Source organism: Palaemon carinicauda, chromosome 23 (genome assembly GCF_036898095.1).
Source record: "Palaemon carinicauda isolate YSFRI2023 chromosome 23, ASM3689809v2, whole genome shotgun sequence".
Taxonomy (NCBI): Eukaryota; Metazoa; Arthropoda; class Malacostraca; order Decapoda; family Palaemonidae; genus Palaemon; species Palaemon carinicauda.
The window spans coordinates 78,239,456-78,259,830 of NC_090747.1; the positions used below are offsets into that span (position 1 = coordinate 78,239,456).

Below are 20,375 nucleotides of genomic sequence, written 5' to 3' on the forward strand. Positions count from 1 at the left end.
GAACATTGATATGGAAGTGTTTCATGGCGGGTGACCAAGAGCCCTGAAACATCTGATGTTCGTAGTAACCCCCCCCCCCCATCCACTCAGAGACGCGTCTGTATGAATTGTCACTTGTGGAGGTGGGAATTGAAGAGGAAACGATTTGGAGAGGTTCTTCGGTTCGGACCATGGCTGTAGCCTCATTTTCAAGACAGAGGGGATCTTCGAGACCTTGTCTCTTAAAGGTACTGTGGCTCTCTTTCTCCAAACTCGATTGATGTCTTTGAGTTTGGCTTTCAATAGTCGATCTGTTACTGAAGCGAATTGAAGAAGGCCAAGGATTCTTTCTAAGGCTCTTCTGGACACCTGTTTGTGTTTGAGAAAATTCTTGATCTTGAAAGCTATTTCTCTCACCTTTTTGGGAGGTAGAGACAGATTGTGCTCTGAAAGGTCCCACTGAATGCCTAACCATTCGAAGTGGTCTGATGGTAGTAGGCGGAATTTTTGGAAATTGACCCGAAATCCCAGGTTGGCGAGAAAACGAAGTACTTTCTTCGTAGCTCTGTTGCATTCCAGGGCTGACCGAGCCCAAATGAGCCAATCGTCCAGATAAGCAACGATCTGAATCCCTTGGTTCCTGAGTTGTTCTAACACTGTCTCTCCCAGTTTCGTGAATATCCTGGGTGCAATGTTGAGGTCGAAGGGCATGACTTTGAACGCAAAGGCTTTCTTGCCTAGACGGAAACCTAGGTAAGGAGAGAAGTTTCGAGCTATTGGTACGTGATAATAGGCGTCGGTAAGATCGATAGAGGTGGTGACGGCCCCACGGGGAAGTAAGGTCCGTACCTGAGAGATAGTCAACATCCGGAACCTGTCGCAGAGGATGTAAGAATTTAGCTTTGACAAGTCCAGGACCACTCTCAATGCCGACGAGCCTTTCTTCGGAACTGTGAACAGGCGGCCTTGGAACTTCAGCGATCGAACCCGTTTGATTGCTTTTTTCTTTAGTAACTCTGTGGTGTACTCTCTCAGTATGGTAGTGGGTTTCTGGAAGAAGGCCACTGGTAGGGGAGGAGAACCTTGTGACCATTTCCACCCCAAACCTTTGGAGACTATGCTGTGAGCCCACGGACTGAAGGTCCAATGGTCTCGAAAGTGGTAAAGTCTCCCCCCTACCGGGACTATATCATTGCAAGGGAGTGAATCTAGGTCCTTTCCCTCCTCGAGCACCTCTTGTCCTAGGTCCGCCTCGCTGACGGAACTGTCCTCTACCCCTGTAGCTACCTCTCTGGTGTCCACGAAAGGGACCTGAGGGTTCGTATCTAGGGTTGTATGCGGGTGAGGGCATCCAAACGGGGTTGGGTTGGGTACCTGGGGGAGCAGTGAGGTAGACCACCTGTTGAGGGTGATTCGGTTGTAGAGTCGACGAAGCGGCGGGAGACTGTGATGACGAGTGGGTAACAGACGATTGATGGTAGTGACCTCGGTTCGTCTTGTAAGGGGCAAACCTCTGTTTCTTCCTGAAGAAGGTTTGCTTTTGAGCTTCAACCTTCCTTTTGGCAGTGAGGCCCCACCTCGCTTGCAAATCTTGGTTTGCTCTCGCAGCGTCTTGTAGAACCTTGTTCACCTCCTCCTGAGTAAAAAGGTTCTTACCCCAGCAGGGGGAAGCTATCAGTCTGTTCGGTTCATGCCTGATCGAAGCCTCAGATAGAACGTGTTTCCTGCAACTAACCCGAGCCGAACAAAACTCGTGTAGGTCGATTTGGAAGGACAGAGACAGGTTCTTTGTGAATACCCGGAACAAGGTCTCAGTCGGATAAAGCGAGGCTAGAGACTCCACGGAGGTAATGGAGTGGAGAGACCTAGCTAACCTATTCCGTGCCTCAAACTCAGTCTTGAGAAGATTTTCCGGTAATTTGGGAAGCTTCTCGGAAAACAGATTAGAGGCGCAGTCTGGGTCTAACTTCCCTACTGTGAAAGTAGAGGGGGCATCATCCCAAATAGTAGCGGTACTCGGAATGAGCATGGAGGTGGGGTCCGTCTCTTTAAGAGCCGGCATGGCAGAACCTTCTTTGATAGCTTGAAAAGTAAGACCTGCCACTTTATCTGTAATAGGCAAGGTAATAACTGGAGAAGCTGTAAATATGGTGTAGGCTCCTTTGTGTGGGGTGAGCTTGGAATTAGTGCACCCCCAGTCCGACAACGTCCTGGCCCAGAGAGCTTGGGCCTGCTCTTTAGGAAATATTACCGTTTCCTTCGGTACCTTGTCTAACCTAACCAAGGCATGTTCTTTCAATCGGATGAAGCCGTTGAATGGGAATTCTAGTCCCGGAGGGTAAAATTCTAGGTCCTCTAGAGGGCGGGTGCCTATGCCCTCCAGAGTTATGGCACCATCTATATATGGAGCATGTAAGGCAAACCTACAAGGGTTGTTTTTATCGAAGGGGGGTAACTTCGATGCGTCTGGGGCTGAAGGAGGAGGCATCTGAGTTCCTGAACGGATCAGAATCGCCACCATATCTTTGAGCTCCGTCATAGCTCCTTGGTTTGCCCTAGAATGTTGTTGTAGATGCTGTTGTATCTGCTCTTTCACAATATTCCTGACCATGGTGGCGGATAAGGCGTGCTCCCGAGCCCGATCCGCTGACGAAGCCCTGGACTTAGCGGACTTCGTCTTTTTAGTAGTCACGGTTTTAGGTAAAGTAATATGAACATCAGGATCCTTTGAGGGTCCCGGGACCGGTGACACTGATAATGGCAAAGCTGAAGGCTTAAAGGTACGTAGTGGCTTCACCTTGGGTCGTACAGGAACGGAGGGACCTCGAGGAGTAGCCGTAGGTTTATCAAAGCCGTGAAAGGAAGCAGTGTAGAGGAAGGAGTGAGGGATGAAAGGGGGTCCACCAACTCATCACCACCTACCAGCTCATCCATGGGTTCGTCGTCCAGATCTAGAAAGGACGCGTCCTCCGTCAATAAAACTTCTTCCTCCGTTAGAAAGGTTGCTCTAACAGCCTCAATTAATGGGGCCGCTGTCTCCGGTGGAACTGCTGCAGTAGTAGAGCCCGGGAATAGGCGAGAAGCCATGTCTCCATCAAGGAGATAGGGTGCGTCAGACGGCGCATTCCTCCCAAAACCTGACACCCACGGACGGAGAGTAGCTCTTGCCTCCCGGAGAGATTCATCATCAGCCTGAAAGAGGCGAGGGGATTAATGATGAAGCAATAACCGATGTAAATATATAAAGACCAATTAATTCATCGCAAAGGATATTAACAGGAACAAACTAGAACCAACTTACATCCTCGCTCAGGAGTAGGGATGACAGCTCATAGCAGAGCGTGCATGACTCCGGGAACCATACCATGTAGGGGGCTTGTCCCGGTTCCCGAGAGAAGGAAATGGCACAATGTGCATGGGACCGGCATAGATCATGGCCCAGGGGATCAGTAAAGGCAGCGGAGCAGCCCTTGGCAGCGCAGCGGACTTTCTGTAAAAGAAAGAAGACATAAGTCTGGATGTTCATTGAGACTCTGGTCAGTGACAGATGAATCAACAGAAACATATAAATTTAATCATGTGTGAGTAATATATTAGCTAACAAATTAATATATAACAACCAGTAACCACGTAACATGTAACTATAAACCTTATCAGTAAAAAATTGTTAACTCCGGTTCTGATCGTCTGATTGATCTCTGTTTGTACCGGAGATCCGGTGACAAAGGTCCGTCATCGTGAAATCGTGAACCTCAGCAGTACGATAATATTAACCTCAATGCTGAACGTCTGTGTTATCTCCAGTGAAGCTGGAGATTCGATGAAAAAAGGACCGTAATAATGTAATTGTGATCAATCATGACAAAGGTTAGTGTGCAAAAGGCCGCAGCCGGAGTCTAAGTGCCGGATTTCACCGTTGCACTCCAAATATCTGACTAGTTCTCGCCCAATGAGTATCCATTATAGCGGAGTATAACTCAAGGCGGAGCTAAGGGTGTCGGCATAAAGCGATCCCAAATAATGACTCATACACTAACGGAACCTATTAATAGTGCTAGCTCTATTAACAGTAACCACATTAATAAAACGTGAATATCATTAAACGTAATATCATCAACCCGGAGAATAAGAGGAGGCAGGAATAACTCGTGATCGTATAAAACGGAAAACGGGAAATCCACCTCCCCTACTCGAGCTTAATAAAGAAAACGAGAGAAGGGGTAACTCGTAACTGTAGTAACAGAAAACGAGCACTCTATGCTCACGCTCTCAAGGTTACATAATAAAGAACCAAACTTACACAATAATATGATAAGAAGAACATTGTAATAACCAAGAACGAAGACTAACGACAATATAACAAATAAACATAAAGATATAGTCTAAAACGAGCACCTTCCTGAGGCGTGTACATAACTATAACAAAGACTAGATCGATATTCTTCGTAGGTCCAAATTGGACTTGCTAGCAAATAAATATCATAGTAAAAACCAATAATAAATAATGATAATAATATTGGTCATAAAACGTAAGTGATAAAACCTAGATGACAGAGTACCAGATGGGCAATATTAACTTGAAAAACTACCGAAGCAAACAAAACCAAAATAGCTGCCGATACCGAGGCAGGCCAACCGCTTCCCAAACTAAAATCCACAATACTGGAAAAGAACAAATGCCCGGTACTGAAATAAACTGTCAAAACAAACTATGGTACTTAACATTGGTAAAGGTGAAGTAGCAACGTCAGTCATGTTGAATTAACGACAATCACTTGCGAAAAACACCGAACAAAACAATTACGACTTAGCGGGCAAGTCCAAAACAGAAGGAAGACCTGGAGGGCGCGCGTGGTAGGTGTCGGTGGGGTAGTCCAACTGTGTTCTCTAGGGCCTGTCACGGCCCTCCCCTTGATGAAGGGATTATCTAAATGGAAGACAGCCTGTGAATAGTGGTTTTCACACGCCCCTGTTGTATACACGACACCCACAAGGTGATCGCGCGAGGGTAGTAACCTCTGCATTCCATGCTTTTATCTTTCTCTAGTATATTTGGAAGATTTATATTAGAAAAGTGTAAAGAAGGACTTCTTTCACCGGCCGTCACAGGTCGCCCCAGAAATATAATATATATATATATATATATATATATATATATATATATATATATATATATATATATAAAATAAGCCATAAATTTTAATACATTAAAGTCTGGATTCTCTTAACGACCTCGGGATCAGAGCCCCAGGGGAAATCCTTCAAAGACTATAGTATCTGACCGGCCTGTTTTCGAACCCTGGTCCAGGATACTTGTATGACAGTGACCCTACCACTTGGCCATGAAGAAAGATTCTGTACATATACCTGTCGAATTCAGGTTTTTTGTACTTATCCACCCTACCAATGACACGGTTTGTGTCACAAAGGAGCTAGTCGAGAACGATATGGATCATAGGAGTGATAGAGAAAACGTATCAGGTCTTCTGTGGATCATGTCTTGTGGGTAGGGTGAGGTGAAGAACAGACACATTTTCATCCTACCAATGGCACTGTTTGTACTTGAAAACGTTATGGACGGATTCTGCCCTAAAACGTACAGAGCTCTTGGTCATCTCTATGAGGAGGAGAAGAGGGATTCTGTGAATGGTAAAGGACCTGATTCCCTGTCACGGATGAGATCCTTATATCCTCCTTTGACCTTCCTAGGGTTAGCAAGGTGTGCTGAACCTAAGGAGCGAATTCCTACATTGTTTTCCTAAGGTATGACCTCAATAAAATCACTGGCGTGAAAAATAAAAACAATGACGAGTATCTGACCCAGTGTGCTATACCCTTGGGTCTATGTTACTACCTTCCTCGAGGTATGTCCTCAAGTAATTACCTGAGTTATAGCCTTGATTACCAAGTGGTAGGTCCCCAGTTGGAGGGCTTGAACCTCAGGTTCAAGTTGCCCTGAACAAAATAGGATGTAACTTGGATTCTTGCTGTAAGCGAGACATTGAGGGAGACCCATAGACTATGTCTCTCTTTCGGTCGAGTGTCACACTGGGAAAGACCTGTCTTTGGGATCAAGGGAAGATCTGCAGTTTAGAACTACCCGTACTGTAGAAGGCTGTAATACCCCACTACGGGTAATCGGATCAAACTCTATGGAGAGCAACGATTAGAGGAGATGCTCAATGGATGAGCAAAGGTCCTCCGTTACCTAAGCCGAAGAGCGTGATTTATGAGTGCATGACAAGAATAGCACTCTTGAAAAGAGGAAAGAAATAGACTTCATTTGACTCTCACCACTGAGTATCTAGTCGTAAAGGAAGTCCGTAATGGAATCTCTGGAGACATAGACATGCCACAGTATGTGACCTGTCTTTTCGGCAAGACTCGTCTTGACCTAACTATAGTAGAGTCCCTTAATGAGACAAGTCCGACTACAAGTCTGCACGGAAGCGGGGAGAAGCCATATATTCCTTTCTCAGAGAAAATTGCTCGTAAATGGGAATTGAACAGGAGACAGCAGTCCTTCTCCTGCAAAAGAAGATCAATGCTTCACATTGATAGTCATTCTGCTTTTCGACAGAAGACCTCTAAAACAGAGGTTGTAGGAGGACCTAGCTCGTGATCGCAAGCGTCCTCAAAGATAAAGAGACCAGAGACAAAAACGTGGTCACGACCATTTTGCTCGTGACCGAGAGGGTAACTCCCGATTGTGAGCGTCTCGCTCATGAAAGTGAGCGCAAACGTGAGCTTCCCGCTCGTCAACGTGAGCGATCGCGAGCTTCTCACTCGTCAGCGTATCTCCCTTGTAAGCATAAGCACGATCTTGTTCGTAAGCGTGAGCATGATCATGCGTTCTCAAAGGTTGAGGAAAGACTAGTGTCGCAAACGAGGTCACAAGTATCTTGTTCGCGACCGTGAGCGTGTAACTCACGATCATGAGTGTGAGCGCTATCAACGTGAGCGTCTGGTTCACGATCACAAGCATCTAGCTCGTGATCATGACCATAAAACACTCATGATAGAGACTATGAGCATCGTGAGCTCGCGACCGTGTGTGTATAACTCACGATCTTGAGCGTGAGCGGAAACATGTGCAAAAGTTGTGTAAAGACTCTCCCTCAGAAGGGGAATATCATACACTTGGAGGCGAACCTCCGAATAGCACGCTGTTTCCTTACAACGATTTCTTTCTCAAAGGAAAGTTAACAAAGTGTTGCTAGAGAAAAAGGCCAAGGCTTAATTCTGAGTGTCCCCGAAGGGATTTCCCTAACAAGAATCCTGCCAAAGTAATCTCCCGAAGGGGAATCCGAACAGGTGTTCTTCCTCGAGAAGAAGAACGTCGAGTTTACGATAACCAACAATCTCGTGATTGTAGCGATCTCTGTGGCGATCAATGATCATCACAAAAGATGCGCTAATGGGTATCTAACATCTGATTGTAGCGAACGACAACCCGACCAACCAGGAAAACGAGGTGATGAGTCTCGCCCCTGCGATCGTTGAACAGAATAAATTCTGAACTCAACACTAGATCGTCGCGAACAAAATCCTGAACGATCAGAAAGATGAGATGATAAGTCTCACCCTTGCAATCATTGAACAGAATAAAATTCTGATCACATCAGTGGAATGCGCAAACGACATCCTGAACAACCAGGAAGACAAGGTGATGAGTCTTGCCCCTGCAACTGTTTAGGAGAAGGAAAATCCGTTGATTCAGGGATTGTCAACCAAGCCATTGGTTGAAAATCGTCCTTGATCTCGCAATCCTCACCAGGCGGAAGTTGCATACGCGCTGAAACATTGCCTGTAGGAAGAGAAAAATTGCGGAATGTTGGGAGACAATGAGATCGGCAGAAGGCGAGAAGACTCGTCTTCAGCAGAAGTCAAAGGAGGGGCAAACGGGAATAGACCTAGTCGACAGCTAAGACGTCGGCCGCAGCCATAGCCACCGACTTCGCACCTGATGTCGTCATGAAGCACTGAGGGAAAAATAAATTGAGGATTAAAAGTTCCTCCCCACCGAGCAGGAAGAATAAACCCAACACGCGAACAGGAAACGTAACCCCCAAGAGGAGTCGTCAGCGCAGAGGAATCCTCCCGATAACTCGCAGAACGAACATCGACATCTGAAACCCCCACATTACCCTCTAATGGAGCGTCGTAGAAACACAAGTCATATATGTAAAGAAAAGAATGAGCGTAAATCAATAGTGGTAAATGGCTAAGCCTTGAAGGAAGAAAAAAGAGATGTGCGCTCCCTACGAGCCAGAAGTAAAAAGTGAGTGGTTCATTGAACCATGAGTAGATACAGTATAGGTGGCTAAGTAGCCCCCAGCCACCCACTACCTACCCACATTTAGGGGTAGGTAGGGGAACCTTACACTTAAAATCTAATGGCTGCCTTCCAGCTACGCTAGAAGTAATATCCATATAAATAGCGGATTTGTTAGTATGGAAACAAACATATCATTTTATAATAAATAAGAATAAAAGTATATAAAATCAAATGAAAACTCATTTTTATATACTGTACTATTTCTTTAAATTTCATGTGCATTTTAACAATAAACATTTACTTTTTCTATGTTTGGTTGTGATCAGCTGGTGTCACAACTATCGAGAATATGTGCACATAAATGACAAAGAATAGTATCTACATAATTTCTTGACTCAATAAAAATTCCTAATGAAAATTTCATTCGCACCAATTGGTTACAGAATATCAAAGATTTCATACATTTCGTTTAGAGCTATTATTATTATCATATGAATACGCTCTCTCTCTCTCTCTCTCTCTCTCTCTCTCTCTCTCTCTCTCTCTCTCTCTCTCTCTCTCTCTCTCTCTCTCTCTCTCTCTCAGAGGTGCCTTACATTACACACATTGAACAGATTTACCAGGAATCTTTGTTTCCTTAAAGAGTGTAAGTTAGATACTACACGCAAAATGAACTTTTACTTTGCAAAACCTGCAGAGCTTAAAACACGTCATTCGATTTCGTCAGCTGATCTGTGATTTAGCTGACAGCATAATGTATATTTACTGAAAGATGTGTAAGACAATCCTGGTTTTCGATGTCATCTGAACTTCCTTTAATAATTTGCGTTGTTTCTATTATCAATTCAAGATATATGTTAACAACAGCAATTACCAATTGTTTTAATTTTGGTTTTGTTGTTAGCTTGTAAGGACATCGTCTTACCCGTTGTGTTTCCTCCCCCAGGAGTCTTTTCTGATAATTGTAACTATTATTTGTTCCACGCAGTGGATTTTTGTATTATGTTGCGCTCTTTGAGAGCTTTATTTTAATGTATCATACTGTATATTTCCTTAAGCTACTGCCTTAGTATTTGTTAATTTCTTTTGAATAAAAACACAATGATTTTGGCGGTTGGAAATGTTTCCCTCCCGGGCTACTTTTCTGTCTGCACTCTGTAATATAGTGATCGTTGCGAGTTCAGTAAATTGTCAGTCTCTCTCCCCACTCGTCTTGTTGTCCTCACAACTGGTGACCCCGGAGATGTTGGTAACACAGCAGTTCTGGCTTCCCATTAACAGACTAATTACGGCTGAGTTACCTTCGTATATCTCCTTTTGCCATTAACGTTTAACAATGTCTTTTGGCTTTATCCCACACTTCAGTTTCGTGAGGCAGCAACAACGAGTATATCTGACAACCAGCTCACGCCCTTGGCTCGATGCATCAACTGATCATGATGAAACCACTCAGCCCATCGTGCCCAGCAACCACTTAGCTGCGCCCAAAGTCAAGTTGCCACCGTTCTCACAGCACAACACGGCCTCCTGGTTCTTGAGGCCGGACGTACTCTTCAGGGTGGCCAAGGTAAACGACCCCTGCGCCAAAACTGACATCGTCCTGACCTCCATCCCTGAGGAGGTATTTGACAAGATCTACCCATGGCTCAACGCTCACTCCGGTCAGGTATCCTACGACGACCTACGAACCAAACTAATTAATATACACTCGCTTTCTGTCTTGGTAAGGGCACAGGTCCTTGATCTCAGCAATAGACCCATGGGCGACACCTCTCCCGTAAAAGCATGGGATAAACTGGTTGGACTTCTCATGCTGCCCGAGACCGATGCCAATGGACGACGACGAGAGATAAGCCTATCTCGCGAAATATTCCTTCGACGCCTTCCGCAGGACGTGAGAATCCAGCTCACCATTACCGACACCCTGCCAATGAACGACCTCCTGTCAAGGGCACAGAAGTTATACGAAGCCTCCAAGGCCTCCTGCCTTGGCACATTATCCTCCTTCAGCTGCTCATCCCTCGACTCCTCGGCAGCGCCCTCTGCAAACGACGACAAAATCCTCATCCTGATGAAGAAGAAACCTCCGCAGTCGATGCAGCAGAACTATAGACCGAACCCGACTTGGTGTTTCTACCACAAGCAGTTTGGGAGAAACACAATGAAGTGCAGGCCCCCCTGGAAGTTCCCGAAGAAATTTTTGCGCCAGCCACCGCCGACATCAACCGTATCCGCAGTAGCAGATCACAGCAAGATCGGATTCGCCGTATCCAACCGTTGGCTTATGGTTGATACCGGTTGTATGCAATCAACATTTCCTCCCTCACAGGCCGACCTAAACCAGACGCCTAGCAGTGATGCTCCCTCGCTCATCGCCGCCAACGGATCTCCATACGGTGTTATAGGACTAGGGTGCTTAAAATCTCAATCATGGGCCGATTTTAATCTTGGCCCTTCGCCATCGCCGACGTCAGACACCCCCTCCTCGGCGCTGACTTCCTGGCTCACCATGGCCTACTCAACGACATCGCCTGGAAACGCCTCATCGACACCGGGACATGCCAAACCTGCCCACTAAGAGCTGGTCCGGGTATCACACCCATCTCCGCTGTCGTAGCGCAGCCGTACGCCACCCTTCTTAAGGAGTTCCCCGACGTCTTCAAGCCGGAACTTTGACAGTCACTTGGATCCCCCTCCAAGCACGGGGTTTACCACCACATCAACACAACGGGACACCCCACGCACGACAAGTTCTGCCGTAACACCTGAGAGATGCTAAACTTGCCTTTGAAGACATGGAACGGATGGGCATATGCAAGAAGGCGTCCAGCCCTTGGGCGTGTCCGCTCCACATGGCGAAGAAACCGGACGGGACATGGAGGCCCTACGGTGACTACCAGCGCCTTAACCTCATCACAACGCCAGACCACTACCCTCTGCCGAACATGCAAGACCTCACCAGCGCCCTTCATGGGGCAAATATTTTTACTAAAATGGACCTTCTTAAATCATACTTTCAGGTTCCTGTGTTCCCAGAGGACGTGCCTAAGAGCGCTATCATAAAGCCGTTCAGCTCCTACACCTCATATTAAACCTTAGGCCTACGCAACGCTGGGGCCATGTTTCAACAACTGATGAACAGCATCCTGGGGGACCTGCCGTTCTGCGTCTGCTACGTGGACCACATCTTATTCTTCTCCTGGACAAAAGAGGAACACTGGAGACACGTCCGTGCTGTGCTGAAACGCCTTTAGGAGAACAGTTTGATCGTGCGCTTCGACAAGTGCACATTCGGCGCCGAGAGGGTGGACTTCCTCGGACATCAAAAATCCAAAGCAGGCGTGAAGCCCCATCGACAAAGGTGGACACCGTGAAAATTTTCCCAACCCCAACAACCATCCGGCACCTTCAGGAGTTTTTTGGGATGGTAAACTACTACCGTCGCTTCATCCCCAACATCGCCTACATCCTGACTCCCCTCAACGACGTCCTGAATGGAAAAGCCAAGAAGCTCGTCTGGGGTTCCCTGCTGCAACGCGCCTTCGACAGGACGAAGGCCGCCCTCGCCGAAGCCACCACCCTGGTGTACCACGATGACAGCGCTCCCCTGAAGTTGACTACCGACGCCAGCAATGTCGCCTGAGGTGCTGTCCTCAAACAGATTGTCAACAGTTACCCGCAGCCCTTGGCCTTCTACAGCAAGAAACTCAACCCTGCGGAAACCAGGTACTGTACAACACATTCGACAGGGAGCTCCTCGTCGTCCGCCACTTCAGATGAATTTCTTGGATAGTAGACGGGCTGTCTATTATCCAAGAAATTCATCTGGCCAGGGATCAAGAAAGACGCCCGTGAGTGGGCGAGAACCTGCATTAACTGCCAAACGAGTAAGGTCAACCGCCATACTGAGTCGGGAGTCAGCGATTTTCCCCAACCCAAGAGACGATTCGGACACATCCACGTGAAGGTCGTAGGACCTCTGCCGCCTTCAGATTCTGCAAGATACCTCCTGACAATCGTCAACCGCTCCACTAGATGGTTAGAAGCAACTCCGATGTCCGAAGCAACCACCCATGCCTGCGCCGAAGCTCTCCTGTCGAGTTGGATCAACCGCTTCGGTGTCCCCGACGATATCACGAAGGACCGAGGTTCTGGCTCTCTCTGGCAAACCTGATGGGAACGACACTCCACAACACCACAGCATACAACCCTGCAATAAATGGCATGGTCAAGAGAACTCGTCGCACTCTCAAGACAGCCCTGATGGTGAGATGTACGGACGAACATTGGAAAGCTCAACTCCCATGGTTCCTCCTTGGCCTTCGCTCCGCTCCCCGGGCAGATACCGAACCTTCCCGTGGAGAAGGTCTACAGCCAGGTGCTTACAGTCCCTAGCGAGTTCTTCCTTGCAACTACCGACAACACCAAGCTGGATCACCTGAGAGTGATCGCTGGGAAATTCAGACCATGCCTGAAAACATACTAGGATAGGACAAGACGCTTCATGCCCAAGAACCTAGACGACTGCGACTACATCTTTATCCGGGTCGATGCTCACCGCCAACCCCTGACTAGACCTTACCTCGGCCCTTTCAAGGTTATCAGAAGAACAGCCAAATCTTTCCTCTTGAACGTCCACGGACAAGAAGATTGGGTGACGATCGACTGATTAAAACCAGTGTTCCTTGAAAGCAACAAGAAGATCACCGCGGGCCCTGGTAGACCCAGGATTCCGCCTCAGAACAAATCATCCACCAAGCAGGAGAAAACCATGTAACGACAGTGGAAAACAATTCCACCGAAGCAAAGCAACCTTTCCCTCCGTTCAAGCACCAGAGGGGAACTACGTCACCATCCAAAATACAGGGATTAATCGCATCAACCATCTCCGATGCCCGCTGTCTGGGGGGGAAAGTACTTGTAAGGACATCGTCTTACCGGTCGTATTTCCTCCCCCTGGACAGTTTTTTGATAATTGTAACTTTATTATTTGTTCTACGCAGTGGATTTTTGTATCATGATGTTGCGCTCTTTGAGAGCTTTATTCTAATGTATAATACTGTATATTTTCTTGGGTACCGCCTTAGTAGTTGTTAATTTGTTTTGAATAAAAACACAATGATTTTGGCGGTTGGAAATGTTTCCCTCCCGGGCTACTTTTCCGTCTGCACTCTGTAATATAGTGACCGTTGTAAGTTCAATAAATTGTCAGTCTCTCTCCACTTGTCTTGTTGTCCTCACAAGCTCTTTTCAAGGCCACGACGGTATCACGATTATGCTCATATATAATTAACAGAGTATTGTTGATGTAATTTTGCTCCAAATCATGTAATCCTCAAAGAAAGAAAGAACATAGATCATCGGGGCTCTCGACCAGTTTCTTATTACAGAGCGTATTGTACAACAACAATGACAGCCAGATGCTTGTTTCCCTGTTAGATTGTACAGCCTTGTGCTGGACACGAACTATTGCGTTGGCAGCCCGTAGTTCCACAGCCAGAATCAGCTCTTGACACTGATGATCCACAGCTAGCTATGTACACAATGTAAACAAATTGAATGTAAATATTGGAAAATTTAATTAAGATTACTTTATACTATTACAAAATAATTGTAATAACTTCATTTATTATTTAACCTTACAAAATTACTTTACTGTATACTGTTTTAGAGCAAACCACTTTCTCAAATTAAGAGCCCGCTATCTACAAAAAACATGCCAAATTGTAAACATCTACATTTGCAATATGTATGTATAGTACATTCATTCATAAATTTAGATTATTTTTCTGTTCTACATTAAAAACTAAAATTTATTTCTTTGTGAGCTTTAAATAAATTCTTATTAACTATATAATAATCAAATTGCATTTACAAATAAAATAAACTGAGAATGGTTATTTGTGGTTCAGCCTACTGACAAGTAAATCCAACTTAAGTCGCCTCTCCTGGAACCAATTACCGACATGTCCTTCCACTTTCATGTTTATGATCTTTCTATGCCAGTCCACACCCACATACTTTATTATTTCGTCAATAGCCAGTATTCTCTTCCTTCCCCTGCTAATTTTGCAATCTCTAGAGACCTATTCTGTTATTCTTAATGACCACCTATTATCTCTCATTCTCATTATTATGTCCTGTCCACGTCCATTTCTTTTTCTTACACATTCTTCGAATATCCTACAGTTTAGTTTGCTCTTTTTCTGTCTTAGTGTTAATCCCAACATTATTCTTTCCATAGCTCTCTGAGTTGTAACTAGCTTATGTCTAAAGGTAAGACTAACTCATTAAATACTTTTGTTTTTAGAGAGAGGGGCATTTTACATTCCCTAATCTCATTTTGTTTTTCAAAAGCTGTCCATCCCATGCTTACTATTTTTTGTTGTCTGCATTTTCATAGAACATTACCTCTGTTTTACCCATATTCATTTTCATTCCTACATTTCTGCTTTCTCTACATGAATCTTCTATCAACTTTTATAATTCATCCCATGATTCACTTAATACAACTATGTCATCTGCAAATCATAAGTTGTTCAGGTATTCCACATCAATATTAATTCCTACATTTTCCCAATCTAAATTTTTAAAAACTTCTCAAAGGCATGTTGTGGATAATTCAAGAGAGATGGGGCCTCCATGTTTAACTCCTCAATCGTAATTTTCTCACCATTTTCATGTAGTTTTAGGATAACTGTACTTCCTGTATATATATCTTAAAGTTTTCTAACATAAGATTCATCTATTTTTCGTCTTTGAAGGGCTTTCCTTACTACTGAGGTTTTGACAGAATCAAAAGTTTTCTCCTAGTCTATAAATGCCATATATAGTGGTCTGTCATACTCTGTTGATTTACCCATCAGCGGGTTAATTACATAGATATGGTCAGTTGTTGAATGAAACACACACACACACACACACACACACACACACACACACACACACACATATATATATATATATATATATATATATATATATATATATGGATTTGGCAATCCCACCTCCCATCTTTCAAAGGTGCAATAAGCCAATGTATGTACAGTATGTGGTCTAGTGGTACAGCATTTAGCTCACATTTAATAAGTCTTGGAGTGTTCCCAAGCTACCAAGAAGTTCAGCCAGTTGTAAATGGGTGCTAGAATGAATTTTATTTGCATCCTTGCAAGAAACTCAGATTAACCGCAAACCAAATAACGCCAATCAATATAACACATAGTAAGTCGTAAAAGTTAAGATGTCAAAATACAATGAAAGAACTTTTAAGATACATAATAATCCAACACAAAAAATTACGAATCTCATATTTTAAATACTGAGTAAAATGGCGGCCTCATTATTCAATATTTACGTTACATATAATTTTTATGAGGATCATTGTTGAATCAATATTTTTCAATGTTACTAAGTGTCAAAAGTATCCTGTTTAGGCAAAATCATGAAAGTTATCAAAGCTTACCTCTGAGTAACAAACCTTTCTTGAGGTGAGAGCATTTATTACAAGAGGAAAATAGGTTATACAGCAGTTTCAAATAGTTAATCATTGCTATGAAATTAAAGCTCTTGCTACTAGAATGAAAATTCGGCATAACATTGATTACCTGCATAGTATTGGGCTTAATAAGGTAGAAATGTTTAAGAATATATTTGCATCAATAAACAGAACTGTGTTGAGTTACCATTTGACTTGTGGGATGGCTATTTTTATCCTCAATCGTTATTGTCACCTGCACTATTTCTCTTTCCTCACGATCTATCTCAGCATTACCCGAGACCATGAGTACTCCACTGAAGTCAGTCTCTTGTTCTATGCGGAAGTAAGTGTCTTCACTGGAAAGATGATAATAAAAAATGGTAATTCAATTATTATTATTATTATTATTATTATTATTATTATTATTATTACTACTAGCTAAGCTACTACTCTAGTTGGAAAAGGGGGACACTATAAACCTAAGAGCTTCAATAGGGAAAAATAGTCCAACGAGGAAAGGAAATAAATAAACTAAAAGAGAAGTAATGAACAACAAAATAAAATATTTCAAGATCAGTAACAACATTAAAATGATCTTCCATATATGAACTATAAAAACTTAAAAAAAAACATGAGGAAATGAAATAGAATAGAATAGTGTGTACTAGTATACCCTCAAACAAGAGAACTGTATCCCAAGACAGAAGAAGACTGGGGTAAAGAGGCTAGGGCACTACTTAAGGCTAGAGAATAACGGTTTGATTTTGGAGTGTCCCTCTCCTAGAGGAGCTGCTTACCATAGCTATGAATGAATTTGCTTTGCTAACTTCTCAACAGGTAAATTAAATGATTAAAAATTAGTTTTAAGAACAGACAGACTTATTAGAATAATTATGTGAATTTATATAAAATTTTGAATAGGCCAAGCCTCCAATAAAAGTGAAAAATATTAAAAATGAAAATTTTTGTAATATTGATTTACTAAATCATTCAGGGTCAAGGAGACTTGGCTAATGCAAGAAAAATAAAAATCAATTCATAAATTTGTAGGAAAAAACCTAAAGCTTATAAATCACATGATTAAACTATGTTGTTGAAAAGGGAATGGTGGATAAAATAATGAAAATTTTTATTTAAAGTAATCTTGAATGTAAAGATATTCTAATATATATGAACTATTTATTCGCTAGATTGATCCTGATAAAAGATTCCGCATCACAAACTAGGAATGCCTAGCCTAAGGCTTGGTTAAATAAGATCAAGTAAGTAAAAACAAAAAAAGTTTCCTCTCTTCTTGGATATAAATCTAAATCTATATATGGATCTGTCTAATGCTTGAACAACAGATAATTAATCAACTTACTCGATAGAAAACACTACAGCATCATTCTCATCTGCGTCACTTGCACTGATTAATGCAATCTTCGTTCCATTTACAGAATTTTCAAGCACCTTCAGGTCGGTGTAATCTCCGACAAACTCAGGCGGGGTATCATTCTCATCAAGGATTTTGATTTCGACGAATTCTGGCATCAATAATGATAATAATAACTACAATGATAATGATATCAATAAATAATAAACTACAAAACAGTATACTTGTAATCTATGAAAAATGTTAGAATAAAAAAGCATTATGCTTTTTTGAAGGGAGACACTAAAGAAATGAGAGAGAGAGAGAGAGAGAGAGAGAGAGAGAGAGAGAGAGAGAGAGAGAGATTGCAAATAAAAAGCTAAAAAGAGTGGGAGAGGAAGATGAAAGACATCACCAAAGTAAAGTGTAAACCAAAAGAAATGAAAATCATTAAGAGTATAAAAGTAAAGGTATAAATATGACAAATTTGGAGATAATTTGTACTTTTCGCTAATAAAAACCTGGAGTTATTTATGTGGATATTCTTTCAGTGGCAGCTGGAGGTAGCCATTAGACTTAAATTGCGAGGTGGCAACCCTGCCTAACCGCTTGAACGGGTAGGCTGGGGGTTACCGAGGCGCTCCTATATATACTCTCACAGCAGTGAGAGATGTCCTACGGGCCAACCAAGGGAAAGGCCCGTGCCAACAACAAGTGTTGGCTTTAATACCCCAAGAAGAAGAAGAATGAGAGATGTCACAACATCCACACCTCCCACTCCATCTCCAAAATCACCAGTACCTTCCACATCTGCCACACCAGACCTCATCCCTATCATCCCACTCACCCCATCCACCATCCCTTCATCCACTCTCACCTCATCCACCCCATCCACTGAGGTCAAGGCAATTGACTTTGCCCATAGGGACCCTAGACAATTCAGTTCAACCTACACACAGGAATAAGAGTCCTTAACTGGAACTCGGCCGGAGTAAGGCCAAAACTGTCCTCCCTGATTGCAGTATGCAAAACAGAGGAGATAAATGTCATCCTGTTACAAGAAACTCTTCTAACAACAGGAAAAAAGCTCAGAATTGCAGGTTACAACGCCTACACCACACCACAGATAGGCACAGACAAAGGCTTAGCTACAATAGTCAGAACAACTATACCAACAACAAGGTTACACAACCCAATTCCTTGCGGTACCAACGTAGAGACACTGGCAGTAACATTAACATTACTGAACCAAAAAACATATACAGGAAAATAAACAGGGAAGACACTGGAGAGCTGCAACTGACACAACTCTTTGCTCACGCAGAAAGAACTCTAAGTTATATGTGGGGATTTTAATGCATATCATCCCATATTATCATCCCCATCAATGACAGACCCTTCAGGGGAACACATGGCCTTCACCCTGGAGGGATTTGAAGGAGTTGCCCTTCTAAATACAAGACAACCTACGCACATAAGAGGAGGCAGACTAGATTTGACTTTTGTCACAACAGCAATAAGACACCTAACCAGATAGCGAATGCACTAAAACCTGATAAGTCACCACTTTACCACAGTAACGGAATTGGAGATACAACAGCTACCTCCAATTCCACCACCTCCACCAAGATGGAATCAAGACCTATCAGACTGGGTCTGCTTTAAACAAGTCATAGAGGAATGGGCAGTAAGCTATAATTCTCCAGAGGACATACATCAACTAGAGAAAGACCTAGTTGATGCTTTTCACAACGCAGCTGATAAAGAAATGCCTCTAAAGGTACCAAGAGGAAACCACACATACAAGGACTCCTGGTACTACTGCCCAGAAGTCAGGAGACTAAAAACAAGACTAAATAGGGTTACAAAAATCTACAGAAGAAGATCCACAGTAGAAAACAGAAAACTACTGCAAATAGTTAAAAATGAAACACAAAAAAGAATTCATGAAATAAGAATAGAAACATGGATGGGGTGGTGTACAAACCTGTCACAGTACACAACACTCACAGAGCTATGGAAATGGCTACACAGAGTAGCCGGAAGGAAGAGAACATCAGTTGCAACACACCCACACCCGCAAGAGAAGGCAGAAAGAATAGCAACAGCCATTGCAAACAGAACATTATCAGCTAATCTCTCCCCTGATACCAGATAGCTACAAGAGCAACTGGCACCAGCCAGGTGGGAAGAGATCAACACAGCCTGCCAGCTACAGGATGATACAGACACCCCATACACAGTCGAGGAACTGAGAGCAGTACACAAGACAGGAAAAGACACTGTGCCAGGAGCAGATAGGATCACCTACACATGGGCCCAGCAGGAGTAACTGCATTCCTGAGGTTGATAAACAGAACACACCTTGAACACACAAGGCCTCAAGCATAGAGGCAGCAAGATACACAGCTGATCCCCAAGCCAAAGGATCCAGGAAATCCCAGACCAATAGTCTTAGTATCCTGTATGGAAAAGACAGGAAAAAAATGGTCCTAAACAGAATGAAATATAAAATTGGCCCCATACACAAGCAGCTGTATGCATATCAGGAGGGAATTGGCACTTCTGAATGCATCACTGACGTTCTAAGCTGCATCAATCAAAAGAAGGCTACAATAGTCTTCATGGACTTTGAAAAAGCCTTTGAGCTTGCAAGCCCAGCTGCAATGCTGCAATCAGTGGCCAGAAAAGGAGTTAAAGGTCACCTACTAGCATGGACTAAAAACTACATGCTAGGAAGGCAAGCCAGAGTCAAATTCCAAGGAGTGATTTCGTCTTTTCATGACTTGGAAAATGGCACACCACAAGGAGGGATTCTCAGCCCCCTCCTTTTCAACATCCTCATGGAAAATATAGCCCAACTCCAACTTCCTGAAGGAATAGAGATATTTATCTATGCGGATGATGTATGTGAAGTTGCGCAAGGACCAGTCAGGATGGTCAGAATGCAAAGAGCACTGAATGCTATCAGTCAAAAGTCCAATGAGCTTGGACTAAAAATAAACATTGGCAAAACCAAGGCTATGACAATCAAAGCCCCAAACCCCCTGCCTCCACTCACAATAGGAATGAAACCCCCTAGAGTGGGTGGACAGTTACACATACCTAGGAGTTATAATAGATAAGCAACTCACCTTCGAGGAGGAAATCAAGTACAGTATCTCAAAGAAAAAGCGGATGCAAAACATGAGATACATGACTAAGCTCAATGACGGAGCGAGTGAGCATGTTCAAAAGAAGTATTATCTAGCCTGCTCCAGAACGCTAGTGGAATATGCCTCTCCAAC

The 20,375-nt window shown here is 43.5% G+C and overlaps 1 protein-coding gene across 2 annotated transcripts in view; it reads right to left on the reverse strand.

The window, feature by feature from the left end:
* LOC137617197 (cadherin EGF LAG seven-pass G-type receptor 2-like) overlaps positions 1–20,375 on the reverse strand; it is a 581,094-nt gene that overhangs the window by 63,709 nt on the left and 497,010 nt on the right. For both annotated transcript variants that reach the window (XM_068347094.1, XM_068347095.1), the window contains exons 15-16: positions 17,098–17,260; positions 15,940–16,090 (exon numbers count right to left, since the gene is read on the reverse strand). In XM_068347094.1, coding sequence (XP_068203195.1) covers positions 15,940–16,090; positions 17,098–17,260 — 314 coding nt within the window. The remainder of the gene's footprint in view (positions 1–15,939; positions 16,091–17,097; positions 17,261–20,375) is intronic.